The 18,025-nt window shown below is 36.1% G+C and overlaps 1 protein-coding gene across 1 annotated transcript; it reads left to right on the plus strand.

Moving 5' to 3' along the window:
* The first annotated feature begins 743 nt into the window (after window positions 1-743).
* snapc1a (small nuclear RNA activating complex, polypeptide 1a) lies at window positions 744-10,868 on the plus strand. Its single transcript, XM_048206291.1, has 11 exons — window positions 744-933; window positions 1,015-1,153; window positions 4,043-4,202; window positions 4,304-4,444; window positions 4,539-4,640; window positions 4,724-4,864; window positions 5,011-5,058; window positions 5,168-5,230; window positions 10,151-10,283; window positions 10,388-10,447; window positions 10,660-10,868. Exons 1-11 carry the CDS (start codon window positions 924-926, stop codon window positions 10,692-10,694), a joined length of 1,032 nt encoding a protein of 343 aa, XP_048062248.1. The 5' UTR covers window positions 744-923; the 3' UTR covers window positions 10,695-10,868.
* Window positions 10,869-18,025: the final 7,157 nt, after the last annotated feature.

Here is an 18,025-nt window from a genome sequence, read left to right on the forward strand (position 1 = left end):
GCAAAGTACATTCTAATAACAAAAATACATTTATTTACAGCCAAAAAAGTTACTGCAGATAAAGTATTTTCAAGAACAACTGCCACAGTAATAGTATGAATTGTAGCTGAAATATAGCTAGTGATGCATGCTGTCCAATTTAATGGACAGATGACTAATCAGAATTCCCTCCCAATCTAAAATCAAACAATGATATGACTACTTAGATGTTACAATTTTATTTTTTTTTTAATTTATTTTTTTACCTGCAAGAGTCTAGGATAGAAGGAATGGATTGATATTCTGGAGCAATCTGGCGTGTCTGACTGGCCGTCAGCCACTGGAGAAAAGAAAATCCACATACAACGGCTTGCCAGGCTGTTTTCCTTATGGGTACCAAAAAATGTCCCCACAAGGATTTCGGATATTGCCATCTTTGTGGGGACATTTTGTCCTCATAACATAGGATTTACCAGGACCACACACACACATTGGGTCTCCATGTTTTATGAGCACTTTCCATTGACATAATGATTTTTATACTGTAGAAACTGTATATTATATCTCCTACTCCTGGAGTTCCCCCCAGCGCTGCACATTTTGCATGTCTCCAAACACACCTGATTCAGGTCATCATCTGATGGGTAGGAACGTGGTTGAGAACCAACCCTACCCCTAAACACAGCCCTCACAGCATTTTTACATAAAAAAAAACACAAAAACATAATTCATTATGATTTATAAGCCGTTTTCCAAATGGGTAGGGAACATATTTGTTATTCAGTCACAACAGCAGGTACTTGAAAGCCATCTTCAGCTACAATATAGAGCCCACGCCACAGCGTCAACTGTTAAATCAACGCGCGCACACAGGTGCACTCACCTAATCACAATTCAAAGTGTGATAGAGCACTGTAAGCAGAAAAGTTCGAGGACGTGAGCTGATGGCGCAGAGTAAGTTACTGTAAAGATGATTTCAGACATGGTTGCTGATATCAGTGCTGGGTTCTCATGTGAATGTGTATGGTTGGGTAGAGAAACCGTGTGAGTACTACTGGGCGCCTTTCAAAAGCGACTGCGAGGAGCTTCTGGGCCGCTTCCAGCAAACCGAGACGGTTCGGTATGAGGAGTTTTCTGCTATCTGGAAGGAGATGGACTTCTCTAGTGTGTTTTTGTAAGTCACACATTTACAGCGTTGCACTACATTTTTTTTGTACTTCACGTTAATGGTTGGTTTTACAGAGAATTAAATGGACTTTTTTGCTTATAAATATCAGCTTATCGGTGTTTGAGACTCACTATGTCATTTCCATGTACAGAACTCTTATTATTCAACTATGCCGAGATAAATTCAATTTTCAATTCTAGGGCACCTCTAATTTATTCAGTGCTGTCATCCGTACATGTTTTAAGATGTTTGCTACACTTAAAGATGCAATATTTAAGATTTTTTTTCAGTAAAATATCCAAAAACCACTAGGCCAGTGTTATATATTTTGTTCACTTGAGTACTTAAAATATCCCAAATGTTTCCAACTATTTGTAAATCGTGAGAAAATGGCAATTTAAACCAAGGCTCTGGGACCTGTGAGGAACGCCTGTCAATTGCGCCTGGTCATACCCGCGTTACCCTCGGTTTCCGGTTTTATTTTGTATAAAACATGGAAACACCAAAGACACTTTAATATATTACATTTTTTAATAGACAAGGGAACAACTGTTTGGTTACATTTATAGACAGAAAACTAATTGTTGTTATATAGCTCAACACGTTTAGTCTTATTGTTTAAATCTAATTTTCTTGATTTTATTTTATTTTTATTTTTTTTATTTTTTTTGCAAGTACCATGCTTCACCATGCCTCAGAGAAAAACACTATTTTGTCAAGTAGCTAACATAGCATAATTAGATGCAGCTTTATTTTCGGTAACAGTAATACAGTGTTTTCTCCATCATACAATACGTTTTTAAATTAATTGCATGCCATTTATCAACACAAGCCATCCAGTATTTAATATATTCTAAAATCGATCTATCTTACTGCAGTGTGTCTCAAACAAGCGTCTAACAGCAGCCACTGAGTGAATGCACAGAGTAATGTTATAACATTTTCAACACACTCAAATGTATCTAATATGATAAACAGAGCTACGTGACCTCATACTCATGACTGGAAAAGCGGAAGCGGCGCCGGCGACTGTGTCATAATAAAAGTTCCGCTGCTCGTGAGGCGTGTTGCGCAATCGCTCCAGCGGCCTCGTTCAGCTCCCACAACACTCGGTCCTGCTCTGCTTCATACTACAGTAACATTAAAGGTCCCATTTTTCGTGTTTTTTTTGAAGCTTTGATTGTGTTTATAGTGTGCAATATAACATGCGTTCATGTTTCGCGTGTAAAAAAAAAACAGTATTTTTCACATAATTTACTTATCTGTATACCGCTGTTTCCACTGTCATAAAAACGGGCTGATGACTTCCTTGTTCTATGAAGTCCCTCCTTCAGAAATACGTAACGAGTTCTGATTGTGCCAGCGGTTCCTGTGTTGTGATTCGACAGCTCTGAGCGCACCGTGCCCGGAAAAGTCACGCCTCTTACCATAACGTGGAGATGCATGCGCTCAGTGTTATTGTAAACATGTCTTTAATTTTACCCTATCAATTTAAGCCGGAATCAGACCCGGTGATTGGACTGCGGGATGAAAATAACAGCGTTTTGACGACATGGCGACAAACACACTCTACAAACGCAACTCTTGTGTATTCCTGTGGGCGGAGGTTAGTCAAAAAACTGTTTTAGTGACGTCATTAAAGAAGGAAGTAGAGGGCTGTAGTCCAAACTGGCCGTTCGATGTAGGCGACACTAACTAAAGTTTGAAACATGGGATCACGAAGAACGGGACCTTTAATAATCTCATCCATGAACATGATTTCTTCCCGAGTCCTATCCCGATTCATTTGCACCGTCCGTTGATGTAGAGACCACATGTCCCAAGATTCCGCTCTCAAACTTGGCGTCATCAAGCTACACTTTTGTTTTGAATAGACCTCTAGCGAGCTCTAGTGGACAGAAATCCTACATACTGCACCTTTAAATAAATAGTTTACCTCACAATGGAAATTGTCATTCACACATAATCATGTTCCAAAAACGTATCATTTTCTTCTTCTTCTTGTCTGTGGAAGAATAATTTAACACATAATAATTACATTTCATAGAGAACCCGAGTGTGTGTGAGGAACCGACTTCACCCAAAAATGAAAACTGTCATATTTACTCGCAATAATATCATTCCAAATCTGTATGACTTACTTTTCTGTGGAACACAAAAGAAGATAATATTAGGACCAAATATGTAATGTTGGTAACCAAAATTGTGGTTACCAATGACTTCCATTTAATGGGAAAAACACTGACGCTTATCTCAAAAAAATCTTTTTTTAATGTTTCCCAAGAAGGAAGGTCATACAGCTTTGGAATGAAATGGGGGTGAGTAAATGACAGATTTTTTTTTTTTTTTTTTTTTTGACTGAACTATCCTTTTAAGTCAGGAAGCTGAATTCAAACACTGGATCAAATTGATTCTGTCAGCATTAATGAAGCTTTAGTTAATGAACTCCTTAATGAACTCTTAACGTCAGTGAAGTCAGTTGTCATTGGTTCTTTTGTCTCATGACTGATCATGAGTGGTCAGAACTGATGACCTATATTTTAATGTGTGCAAGCACATTAAATTGGAAACCCAAATGAATAAATGAATAAATGTTTTCAAAATCAGAAAACCTGGAAAATTGTCACAGACAGTCTATTTTTATAGGTCTTTTTTTTCCTTCCCATTTCTGCAGCTTGAAAGTTCCTGTTTCCATTCATATTCACTCACTGTATGCAAAAATCAGCCTGGACATTCTGCACAATGTCTTTTATTTTGGAAGAAAAACCGATATAATACAGTTTTTAAACATGAGAGTGAATAAATGACTTTCATTTGTACTGTGTTCTCACATGTAATCAAGTAAATGTAAAACAAGTAATGTATTTTGGTCATTCTCCTGTCTTTTCCCATCAGTGGGACTCATTCCGACCATGAGAGCAGATCCTTCACGCGGCTCACTTTCACCATAGCCCAGAGCTACATTCTGCCCCCATACAGCTTTCAAATTCGGGTGGGGGGTCTGTATATGATCTATGGCCTTTACAATACACAGCTTGTTTGGCCAAAGGAAAAGGTAATCCATGTCTAAATTATAAGACCGATGATTCAGCATTACCTGTAAATTTTCTCTGAATATGAGAAACGTATAGTTGATTATGTGTCTGTTTTACTCAGATCAGGGTTGCTTTGAAGGACTGGTATGACGTACAGAAGCTTGTCACGCAGGCAAAAAGTTGCCAGCATCTAGATGTTGTTTACATCTTTAAAAGGCTTTTGTCAGCTAAGGCCTTTTGTTTCACTGCCATGCCCAAGAAGGTCAGCAGGTTCTACCACTGCTTTTGTGTTTTGGGTCAAAGGGGTGTATCTTCCAACAGTGTTTGAAAACTTCCCAAATGTGACTGACTCGCAGCTGACATTTGAATCAAGCGATCGTGTTCAACATGATGTGAATGAAGAGTTTCGGGCCCGCAAGGACAGAGTGGCCGAACTTGCTTCCTTTGAAATGCTAGAAGTGAGTATTTAGTGTAGTGCGTGTTTTTATTGTAATGCCAATATCAATCATTTGAAATTAATGAAGTATTTTTTGATATGCAGGAAATTGCAAATGTTCAAGGTCATTATGATAGATTGAAGAAATCGTCAATGCCCACATCATCTGGAGTGACGATGCTTAACCTGACGGATTTACTTCGGAAATGTACTTCTGAGTACCAGCAGTGGCAGGACAAAATTGTAGTGAGTTGGTGGACTTCTAATACTATGCATTGACTAGTTTTCATTTCTGAATGTCCTTGATGTTTTTTTGTTTTTGAATAAGAGCTTTTTTTCAGTTCAGTTTATATAACTGTCTTACTAGTGTGCATCATTACATTTGTACTCAGGCTGCAAAGGATAAAGACTCTAAAAAGGAAACCACTCAGAAATCAGAGGCGAGTTAAACCCTGCTAAGAACTTTCCATAGTAAAGACCTTTCATATGGATAGGAAAAAAAATAGAGTCTGAATTTATGAAAGACCCTGTGACGTTGTGTTTCTGCAGTCCTCCAGTAGAGCTGATCTGCTTGCCGCCATCAAGTCCAAATCATATGGTCATCTGTCAAAGGTTTGAGATTTTCTTGTTGCTACAAATGCTGCTTTGCTTGTTCCTTCAGTTGAGGATATTACTCAAAAAATCATTGCATCATTAATGTCATTGCTCAGTTTAAAGGGGTCATGAGTTTTTATTTTTCACACTTTTTAAACGGCAGGGGCCTCATGTATAAAACTTTCCATAGATTTCATCCTAAAAGTGTGCGTACGCATAAAAGCCAGATTTTCCGTACACACACACAAGTTTTCAGAATTATAAAACCATGCGTACGCCAGAACCTGCGCAAAATTGCTCTTATAAAAATCAGTCAGCGGAAGATTGTGCGTACATGAAACTCCACTCCCTCTTCTCCCTGAAATATCCATATATTGAGCTTACAACACCTAGTCTTACTATGCATTATGTCATCTGCATATCATTTCCACGCATATTCCCCTCCATGTGACACCATGTTTAACAGTACAAGACATTAGGAAAATATGACTATAAATGCCATCATATTACATTGCTAAAAATAATTCACTATCCTTGTTTTAATTTAGAAAAATAAATAAATAAATCAAACTTGTAAAAAATACTGTTCAGAATATTTTCAGTTAAGAGTTATTCTCAACCTTTCCACTGGCCAAATAGTATTTTTAATTGTTTTAATATCAAATTTATGCAATTTTGCCTATAAAGTAAACACAGCCAATATTTTAGGATGCTTATATAAACTTTTAATTGGAAAAAGATAGGCGGCCTTATTTTTGCATTGCAAATTACTCAGCGAGTCACTGACAAAACATTTTAAAAATAAAATGTGCATATCTTACCATTACCTTCAAAATCTATCCTTCAAATACAGTTGCATTTTTCATAATATTGGGAAGACCATGAAATTGGTTATCTTTAGGCTACTGTCTGTCTGTGCACGACACCAGCAGCACACCTGACTCCTGAGTTCAGCAGAGGTTGTACAGTAGGTGTACAGTAGCTACTTGTCAGACGATCACTGAGCGACTCCTTCAGTGTCTGTCATTATGCCATTATGTTGCTAAGCTACTGCTAAGCTAAATATTTACCGCGTGAAAATATTTCCTCAGAACATGAGTTTTGCTATTTAGAACACAATTTAAAGCTGAATTATGTGCCAAGCAATCCTCGCTGTTGTTAAAACATTAAAGGTGCCCTAGAATGTTTTTTCACAAGTCTAAGGTGTCCCCTGAATGTGTCTGTGAAGTTTCAGCTCAAAATACCCCAAAGATTTATTTACATTTCTTTTTAACTGCCTATATTTTGGGGTATCATTAAATATGCGCTGATTCAGGCTGCGGCCCCTTTAAATCCTCGCGCTCCCCGCCCCCGAGCTCTCGACTATAATACAGTGCATAAACAAAGTTCACACAGCTAATATAACCCTCAAATGGATCTTTACAAAATGTTCGTCATCCATGCTGCATGCACGCACTGGATCATGTGAGTATAGTATTTATTTGGATGTTTACATTTGATTCTGAATGAGTTTGAGGCTGTGCTCTGTGGCTATAAGCTAACATTACACACTGTTGGAGAGATTTATAAAGAATGAAGATTTTTATGAATTATACAGACTGCAAGTGTTTAAAAATGAAAATATCGACGGCTCTGTGAATATAGTAATAAACGATAGTAACTTTAACCTCATTTAACAGTACATTAGCAACATGCTAACGAAACATTTAGAAAGACCATTTACAAATATCACTAAAAATATCATGATATCATGGATCATTGTCAGTTATTTTTGCTCGATCTGCCATTTTTCGCTATTGTCTTTGCTTGCTTACCTAGTCAGATGATTCAGCTGTGCACAGATCCAGACGTTAATACTGGCTGCCCTTGTCTAATGCATTGAACATGAGCTGGCATATGCAAATATTGGGGGCATACATATTAATGAGCCTGACTGTTATGTAACAGTGGGTGTTATGTTGAGATTCGCCTGTTTTTCGGAGGTCTTTTAGACAAATGAGATTTACATAAGAAGGAGGAAACGATGGTGTTTGAGACTCACTGTATGTCATTTCCATGTACTGAACTCTTGTTGTTCAATTATGCCAAGATAAATTCAATTTTCAGTTCTAGGGCACCTTTAAAACACAGGAAAAGTGTTCAAAAGCATCCAGTACAAATATTTATATTTAAATTTATATAAAATGTTGTAACTTCTGGATAATGATTTCATGTAATTTCGGTGATTAACTCCATTAAGGAGAATCAGAATCAGAAATTAGAATCAGAAAGAGCTTTATTGCCAGGTATGTTTACACATACTAGGAATTTGTTTTAGTGACACAAACTCCACAGTGCAAACAGTGACAGTGACAAGACAAGACACGGATAATAAAAAGAATAAAGAATAATATACAAATATACAAGATAGACAAAGTGCAAAAAAACAATATATAATATAGACAATTTGTATGTACAGGAGAGTGACATTTAATCTAAATGTGGAAATGTTTAAATGGAATACAGTTTAAATGCATTCTTATCTGTTTACTTCATTACTTCGCTCACTCCAGTAAAAGAGTACGTATGCACGGTCTAGAGCTCCCGAATGGTTTTATTTTAGTTTATTTTTTATAAATCCTGATATGTGCATGGAAAATTGAGTATGCACATTTCAGTGACTTTTTTTGTGCGTACGCAACATACATCAGGCCCCTGGACTTGAAACAAGATAATGTGCTTTGTCCATTATTCACAAGAGTGATACTGCTGTCAAGGTTAAAGGGTTAGTTCACCCAAAAATGAAAACTCTGTCATTTATTACTCACCTTTATGTTGTTCCACACCCGTAAGACCTTTGTTCATATTCGGAACTCAAATTAAGATATTTTGCATAAAATCCGATGGCTCAGTGAGGCCTGCATTGCCAGCAAGACAATTAACGCTTTCAGATGCCCAGAAAGCTACTAAAGACATATTTAAAACAGTTCATGTGACTACATAGCCTGGATGCCAGCCGAACTTAGCCCCGCCCACAACATTTTGAGGTCGGGGAGTTCGGTCTGGACTCGATCCGTAGAGGAGTAATTATGCCCGAACAGAAACTGTTCGGACCAATCACATTGTCAGGGCGATGATTGACAGATTATCACCAGAAACGTAATCAGCCACGTCATCAAAGAGCGCTTGGGGAGTTTGATTGACAAGCGATCTAACCAATCAGAACGCCGCATCCAACATTTTGTCCGACAAAGCAGTCAGGAGTTAGAAGATTAACCTCGGTGGAGTTAAACTTGAAAAATTGTGCATATTGACGTCTTTCCGCGTTTGAAACAACATTCATTCTCATGTTCATTCATGTTTATTTGATGCTATAAATGGACTAGTAGGAAGAGATGATCGGTTCACGAGCCTCTTGAGCTGAGGCGCTACAGAAATCTGTCACGATCATGGTCACAACCCATTAAAGAGCCACAAAATGGTTTTTATTGTTTGAATTTTTTAATAACTACACAGTTTGAAAGCTGGGACTTTGTTTAATATCATAAGTAACCTGCTCTGTCTCGTCTGTCGATGTGTTGTCAGTTTCCTCTTTGCTCCGCGATGTATTTTCCACTCTGTGTGGCGTGACAGCGCCACGGCTTGTCGGACAAAGCAACAGTAACTAAGGGGGGCGAGTCTTTGCGAAAGGTCAATTAGTTTACAACAATGATGACTGTTGAAGAACTGAGATGTGTAGATTCCGCCATCGCGTCCGTTATAGAAGATATCGACAGCGCATTAATTTGAAAAAAGGAACAGAGGACCGCGATCAAGCATTTGTCGATGGGAAAGATGTCTTTGCCGTCCTTCCTACGGAATTCGGCAAAAGTTTGATTTATCAGCTGGCCCCGATGGTCGCTAAGAAGAGTTCTGTTGACAACTATGCGTCGCTCAACATACGTCACTTACTCTGTAGCTCTGATTGGTTGTAGGTCTATCCAATTGAGGTCTTTCCTGGATCGGTTGAAATACGCCCCCATAATCAAAGCCCAATGGAGCAGTATCAGACTCATATTCGAACTAGAATTGAGTATGACCACGTCAGGTTAGTGACTACAGTGGTTCATCCTTAAAGTTATGAAGAGACAAGAATACTTTTTGTGCGCCAAAAAAACTAAATAAAGACTTTATTCAACAATATCTAGTGATGGGCGATTTCAAAACACTGCTTCATGAAGCTTCGAAGCTTGACGGATATTTTGTTTCGAATCAGTGGTTCGGAGCGTGTTTCAAACGGCCAAAGTCACGTGATTTCTCTTTGTTATAAGTGTTTCGAAATGGCAATGGTTCACCACTGGGGGGCGTGACTTTGGCAGTTTGAACCACTGATTCGAAACAAAAGATTCGTAAAGCTTCGAAGCTTCATGAAGCAGTGTTTTGAAATCGCCCATCACTAGATATTGTTGAATAAAGTCGTTATTTAGTTTTTTTGGCGCACAAAAAGTATTCTTGTCTCTTCATAACATTAAGGTTGAACCACTGTAGTCACATGAACTTTCAAATACGTCTTTAGTAGCTTTCTGGGCATTGCCAGCAAGACAATTAACACTTTCAATGCAGGCCTCACTGAGCCATCAGAGTTTATGAAAAATATCTTAATTTGTGTTTAAAGATGAACATAGGTCTTACGAGTGTAGAACAACATGAGGGTGAGTAATTAATGACAGAAGTTTTTTTTTCTTTTTTTTTTACAACCTCCAGACAACAATATAAAGATCTAAAAAAAAAAAAAAAAAAAAAAAATTTCATTTCATGGCCCTGTTTAGATCACTTTTGGGATACAAATATATATTTATCATCTGTATGTTTGTTTTATTTCTATCTATGGATGTACAGTCAACTCTGGGGAAAAACTTGTTGTAGAAAGAAAATGGCTAGTTTTTTTCTCTTCACATGACTTTGGCACATGGTTTGAAGGGAACAAAATCTAGGCGCCACAGAAAGGTTAAGATGGCAACATCATGCTCTGAGACTGATCAAGCCCTGTTTAGTCGTAAAAGGAGACCCCCATCCCTCAAGACCAGAACCTATCAAAACTTTGGCAAACCAGGTCAGAACTGGCTAAGGCACTCTTTTAAACATAAAATATTTTTTGATAACAATGGTATTTCAAATTTTGGGTCAGAAGTTGATGTTCACTTTTGTCTGAAAAAGGGGAGCCAGAACAGATACAGGATTGGCTTCTGAGTGTAATGGAGGAAGACAAGAATGCATGTAAGTGGAGTTTCAATAAATGGAACATTTTACTGGGATACATTTAAATTGTATATTCTAATATAATATATATATATATATAATATATATATATATATATATATATATATATATATAATATATATATATATATATATATATATTATATATATATATATATATATATAATATATATATATATGTGTATGTGTGTATTTATTTATCTCTTTCAGTGAAACGCAAAGACCGGAGAAGATTCAAGTGGTGAAATGACCATATTGCACTGGACAAAGTCATTATGTGTCAATTAAATTGCACAAAATTCACAGTGTTTTATTTCATAATATGAATACTTGAAGGCTAAAGCATCTTATTTCTTTTGTTTTGGTTTGCACAAAAAATAAAATAACTAAAATGTATATAATAAAGAGATCTTGCCGTCCTCGTATTGCATTTCTGGTATGATTCAGCTTACAAATCTTCTGCTTTCTTAGTTAGCTGGATGCATTGTTCATATTGGGAAAACACAAGTGTTTGTTAAAATGACATTTATCAAATTTAGGTGAGCGTTTATATTTTCAGAAAGGCTTGATGTTATTCATGATGTTAAATTGCTTTGGCCAGATCATTTTAAATTTAAAAAAACAAAAACAAAACAAAAAAACAAAAATGCTAAGGCCACCAGTAAATGAACAGCTGTCATGAACCAATAGTATCCAGCTGCAGACCCGCAGCACCAGCAGGGAAGTCTCCCTCTAGTGGAGAAATGTTCAAAACGTCATTGCACCTGTGTTTTTTTTTTTTTTTTTTTTTTTTTTTTTTTTTTCTCGCTGCATCATTGACACCACTCTTTTACACAGTGGCCACAAGTGTGACACAACCTATGATAGTCCCACAGGGTAAATGAAACGCTTCAGTTAGGGGAACCCTTTTATCTAACCACAAAGATCCCTCTGTGTCTGGTGTGCTTCACTTTGTCATACCACTATCTGAATCCAGTCTTGGTATAGTGCTGCTCTTTGTGGGCTCTGTCACATCTATTTAAACCCATGAGATGCAGTTTTACCAGTGTCATCAGAACCACACATATCCTCGAGATGCGTACACAAGAAACCTTATTTACTAAATGAGGAATCTGACTAATTCTGCATATCAATCTAAAAACCTTTTCACAAATTTGACCTGCAGGTAGTAACAGCAATGTAATCAGATTCTCCAGTTGTTTTGTCCACATTTTCCATTCCCTTTAAGATAATAATTGATCATTAAATTCATAATTATTATAAGGTGTTTCAAAACAGCATTTCAGTCCAAGATCAGTCCGCTGGTTGGACCAGCTATGCCATTCCATCGAAGTGTCAAGTCTTTTTTGATTTGCATCAAGGAATTTATTTGGTAAAAGTGTTTCCATTGTAGTTTGTGTGCATGTTTTCATATCGCATAAAAAATTATCTGACTCAGTTGAGCGCATACGTTTTTTAATGTGCATTTTTAGAATTGTTGTGCATCTTGCCGTTTCCATCTAACATTATTTTATGCAATATCCCAAAATGTGCATAAAAATAGGTGGATGGAAACAGCTATAGTCGGTTATGTCAGTCTTAAGAATGTAAACAGTTGAGAAAGAGAACGTGTAACAGTATGTTGGACACGTGCAGCTCTTAAAGTGACAGCAGCCTAATAAACCTACTGCTGTCTTTGCTCATGTTCACCTAAAAACAAAAGACAAAAAGAAAATCACCCATTGCTCTTGACTGAATAACTTTTGTAACTTTGGTAAGGATTAACCTATATTTAATTATACAGTGAAGACTATACATTTTTATTTCACATTTGATTACTTTATTTAATTTCTGTACCTGAAAATTGTGGTGTTTCACTGGTATCTAAAAATTAGATTTTAAAAGCTGGGCCAGTAGAAAAAGTGTTGGAGCAGCTGAAATATTCACTGTGCTAAATGAAAGATAAAATATATTTCAGAATGAACAGTAAAAGTAATTTTAACAGGCATAATTAGTGAAAATAACTGAAGGAAATGTCCATTTGCTAAATGAATTAAGACAACTAATTTGAGTCATATTCTTTTAGTTTCTTTACCCAATATTTGAAATAATTACAAATGCAATGAATATACCTATTGATACTCAATGAAAGTATTGGTGTAATATTTTGGCAATAATAAAAATGTAGTCCTATAAGAAAATAATTTGAAAATTGTGAGGCATTTCATTAGCCAAATTAACCTATTTACTAATTTACTATAGGTTGAAATCTTTTTCTTTTTTATGCTATATCCCTGTTCTGTTTATGGAAGACAATAAAGATATTTACAAAAAAAATATTTATTCTTCCTTCGGGGGGCGCTTGACTGCTTACAAAGCCGAAAACTCAAAGGTCACAATTAAATCTGATGTTTTTGTCTTTGACACATCTGATGCCTGTACTATGAAGCTGGATTAGCTGGCTAGCCAGGTAAGTTTCAGATTAGTTTGCGCCAATCCTGGGTTTTAGGTACCATGAAAGTAACTTGACTTTTAGCGGTGGTCATCACCATAGAAACTTACGCTCCATGGCTAACCTGCTCCGGGGCAGGTTATGTTCTGGGTTAGAGAGCTCAAACTGAAATTGGACCAATCAGATGTAAGCTAAGAGATGCTGACACACCCAACACAATAAAGTCACTCCCCCAGTTTCTCTTCCTCCAAATTAAAGGTCATTATATAGTAAAAACAAATATTTAACGATAAAATTGTCTGGTTTTAATGATAATTACTTATAATTATACAAATCATATATAAATCATAAAAAATTTATATTTGGAAAACAATTGGTTATATACTCGGAGTAAATGCTGAGAAGTATTAATGATAATATCATTATGCCAGGCTAGCAAACAGTGTAACATAATATTACCTCAGGTATCCAGCACTAGTTTGAAGCTTGCTTCCTTAGAAGTCGCAGTGAAAAAGACTAGCCGTTGTTTTTATTCCACTATTTTGACTTCGTCAGCTAAATTCACTGTTAGATTAGATCGATTACACTAGCTATTCACTCAGAACATAGCATGCTGAGGACATCTGCTGGTTAAAACTGTGTAAATGCAACAAGAATAGTAAAAAAATGTTGAACACATTTCAAAAACTGCAGCGTGTGAGCTTAGAACAAACAGGCCGTTATTGTTCTTTGGTTTGGACACAAATATAGTTATCTTTATAGTTATCGTTCTTGGTATGAATGGGCCTTCAGGCCAAAAATCATTCTAAGTATAAAAGAATAGCAAAGTCCACACCCCAACTATAACAGAGAAACAGTATCGTTTGAATAATCATTTTTTCAGTTGATGAACAATAAAACATTGTCAGCCAGTCAGAATCCTTCTTGCTTTAAAGAGCTCGAGCATTTTAAGTGGCAGACGACAAAACTGCAGTATGTGCTTAGAATAAATAGAACAATATTGTGCTTTGGTGTGGACACTAATATAGCTGTCGTTATAGTTATCGTTCTTGGTGTGAATAGGCCTTTATTCTTAAAGCTTTGTTCTCAAAACATGCCACGAATTGCAGCATCAAAAACACTGAAATAAGCTGTTTCTCTTGAGGGGAAGTTATATGTTTTGACTTTGTATATTAGTTCAGTTCATTTGCCCATGCTTTGGGAAGTTCATGCAGTGTAATGGTAACATGCTAGAATGATTGTTTCCCTCAAACGTTCCTCAAACATTGATTTACAAATCACAAAAGTTGTCTGTCCTTACTCCTTAGTCTGTTGCATTCAGTGGAATTTTTTTTACTTTTCCATGTTATTGTAGAACTGACTCATCTGGCAAATCGAGGTTCTCAGTGAATGCATTTCCAGACAGGACATTAATCTCCATCTTTTTACAAAATATGCAGGCTTTGTTACTTAACCACTAAAAGTCTGTGTAGTGCACAGTATTATTCATACATATGGATTCCTCTACTGGGTTGTCTGAATCATATGCTTATTGGTGTCAAAGAAATCATTAGCATACAGTCAGAAGAGGTTGTGCTATTGCTTATGATATCTCTTTTTATATACACCAGAGATTTTTGGTGCTTTTCTCAGTCTCTTGCTTTTGATAGATTCTTATGGATGATTTTTGTTTTCCCAACACTTTCTCTGAAGTCAGCAGGAACTGACTGATAATGTGCTGTGTACCCACTAAATGCTGAAATCACAAAACAGAACAGTCTCTATAGTTTACTTTCTTGCTTTCATATCCTCTTAAATTTAGCAGGAAACTAGAAACAATAGCTTGTTGGTTTTCTGCAGATGATTCAAATATTTGGCCAATGCAAAACTTGAAGGTTTCTTGTCATAAATGAAAAACATCAGCCCAACACATGATACATTAATGTAATACTGAAGATGTTAACTATCCATTTGAGGAGGAAACAATGGTATATTATATAATATTATATAAACGGGTATTACAGGAGTAGGAATATATATTCCAGATTTTAAAATATCCATAACTAAAAGATTAACGTCTAATTTGTCAATATATTCTGTCGAAATGATTGCTATTATAATAGGACTAACATGGGTAGAGGAAGTATATCCAGTCAGAGTAGTGATATGCTCTGACTCTGCTTCAGTTTTAACATCGCTATCAACTCATCATCCTTCTAGAGAAGATCTTATGTGTGAAATATTTACATTATTATGGCGGATTCAAAGAAAAGGAGTGGTAGTTGGATTCTGCTGGGTGTCAGCACATGTAGGAATAGCTGGTAATGAATCTGCTGATGAATTAGCAAAAAATGCTTTAAAAAGGGAAGTCATAGATTTTAATGTTCCTTTAAGTAAAGGTGAAGTTAAAACTATTATTAAGGAAAGTATTAATAAAGAATGGCAGGAAAAATGGAATACTGATAATACGGGAAGGCATTTATATAATATTAAAAAAATGGTAAATACTAAAAGAAATATAAGTGGTAGAAATAGGAAAAAGAGGTAATAATTACTAGGATGAGACTTGGACATACGGGATTGAATGCTTCATTGTTTATAATTGGAATACATGAGACTGGTCTGTGTGAAAATTGTGGGGAGAAAGAAAGAGTGGAGCATGTAATATATGATTGTAAAAGTTATGATAATGAAAGGGAGGAATTAATATCATTTTTAAAAAAGGAAAGGTAAATAAGAATTTAGAATATTTATTAGGATATGATTTTAATAGAGTTGGATATAGGATATTAATTATATATATATATATATATATATATATATATATATAGGAAAGGATTTAAATATAGAACGCGGATGCTCTAGTCTATTCTGGATCTTGGGAGACCACGGATTTAGTCTGGAGGAGCTGAACATGCAGCGCCAGGTGGGTCCTGGGAAGAAGGAATAGAATCGAGCATCAATAAATATTTAATTAGATATATAAGTATATGTGAAAAATTAGATAAGAGCAAAAACAAGGAAGAAATTTAATAAAAATAAATCATGACTGCATAACAGCAAAAGTAGGTGGCGATATGCACACAGGATGCAACGCGCCAAAAAACTAACGAAGAAGAAAGTTGATGATCAGCATCATGGTACGGAAGGGCTCATCCCTATGCCCTAATCCCTTCAGGGTTTACCCTCTGGAGTGAGAGCTTCGAAGGGATGAAGGGTGTAGGGGTCAAAAATACTCCTTTTTTGGAACGCACTTCTGCGTCGTCTTAACGAGACAATCAAGAGGAGTAGATTGTGCAAGCTGCGCCCTTTGTTTAACGTTAGTTTATATATTTAGTTATTTTTGGTTTATCCACCATATATTGTGTCTATGTATTTTAAACATTTGTATGGACTGTTAAAGGGAGCTGAAAATATATTTGTTGAAGTACAATGTCGTTTTGACCATAAATGTACTACCATCATGGTACAGGCCCCTGCTCAGAACGAATGATTTAAGTGAGTTATTTCTGAGCATTTTTTCCGCCATTCGTGTAAATAGAAATCCTCAGCAATCCCTACAAAATGATTTTTAGTAGTACTTATAAATGAATGTGATTGGTGAAGCATGAACAGCGAGGAGAAAAGTAACAGGTAGCTACCACGTGAAAACGCCATTAAAACAAGCTTCTTCAGAAGCGTCCTGTACGATAATTTACACTTGAAAATGACACCAAAAACGTTAATACCAGTTGAATACATTATGCACAGTGAATAACTGAGGAAGATTTATAATTCGGACTCATCGTAACCTGACTAAGTGCTGAGCACCGCCCATTTTCAGATCCTCCTGTTTCATGCTAGTTATTATAATTTATTAGTGAATAAATATTGTCTGCAGACCATAATTGAGAATGACAGGTGTTACAATATATTCGGTTCCTGAAATATTCTGTTCCACTGGGTGACGCTTGCGCGAATATTCATGATATCCTCCTCTTGTGGGCGTGTCCTTGAGACAACGCGCAAGCGAATGGAACTGAAAATATTAGTACACGCTCCTCAAATCGCATCGGTTTAATGGATTATTTCGAAAATGTAATAAAATATTCCTTTGGAATTTAAACTTTGCTTTTGTTTTGCTTTGTTTTGATGACAGTCTTCTTGGACATATTTTTGTAAAAAAATAGTATAATTATGATAGGAAATTATAGTTTAGTTTTGTTATATTTAAAGTTTGACAAGGCAGCACAAAACCCTGAAATTTGTCAAACATAACACATACGCAAACAACCTTATGTACCTGATTTAAAACAATTTAAAAAGCAGTCAAATAAAGTAATTCTGATAATAATAATATAATTTATTTCTGTGAGGTAATACAGCACAAATGCACAGAAAAAATAGACAGCTACTTTACAAGATGACGTTATACTTGTTATTATCACCAATGTCATATGGTTTTGTTTTGCTTTTGTGATGTTTCCATATTATGCTCATCATCTTGTAAAGTCTCTGTCTGTTTTTTGTACATTAGCAACATGCTAACGAAACATTTAGAAAGGCAATTTACAAATATCACTAAAAATATCATGATATCATGGATCATGTCAGTTATTATTGCTCCATCTGCCATTTTTTGCTATTGTCCTTGCTTGCTTACCTAGTCTGATGATTCAGCTGTGCACATCCAGATGTTCTGCCCTTGTCTAATGGCTTGAACATGAGCTGGCATATGCAAAAGTTGGGGGCGTGCATATTAATGATCCTGACTGTTATGTAACAGTCAGTGTTATGTTGAGATTCACCTGTTCTTCAGAGGTCTTTTAAACAAATGAGATTTACATAAGAAGGAGGAAACAATGTTGTTTGAGACTCACTGTATGTCATTTCCATGTACTGAACTCTTGTTATTTAACTATGCCTAATTCTAGGGCACCTTTAAATGCCTGTCCTGTACTCAATCAGGCAAAATAACACAGACGATTTATCATATTACACAAACTATGCATTGTTTTTGAACTGTTGACTAACATTGAATATTTTATTACCTTTTCGAAATCATCCATTAAACCGATGCGATTTGAGGAGCGTGTACTAATATTTTCAGTTCCATTCGCTTGCGCAGGCCCGGATTGGTTAACCGGTGCACCGGGAGAATTCCCGGTGGGCCGGTCAGTTTATTTG

The sequence above is a fragment of the Megalobrama amblycephala genome, linkage group LG11, assembly GCF_018812025.1.
Source record: "Megalobrama amblycephala isolate DHTTF-2021 linkage group LG11, ASM1881202v1, whole genome shotgun sequence".
NCBI lineage: Eukaryota > Metazoa > Chordata > Actinopteri > Cypriniformes > Xenocyprididae > Megalobrama > Megalobrama amblycephala.

Bases quoted from the DNA above. Each gene is read 5' to 3' on its own strand.
- snapc1a (XM_048206291.1), top strand. The intron at 4,445-4,538 runs GTCAGCAGGTTC...ACTGACTCGCAG, and splicing joins TCACTGCCATGCCCAAGAAG to CTGACATTTGAATCAAGCGA. The intron at 5,231-10,150 runs GTTTGAGATTTT...CATGGTTTGAAG, and splicing joins CATATGGTCATCTGTCAAAG to GGAACAAAATCTAGGCGCCA.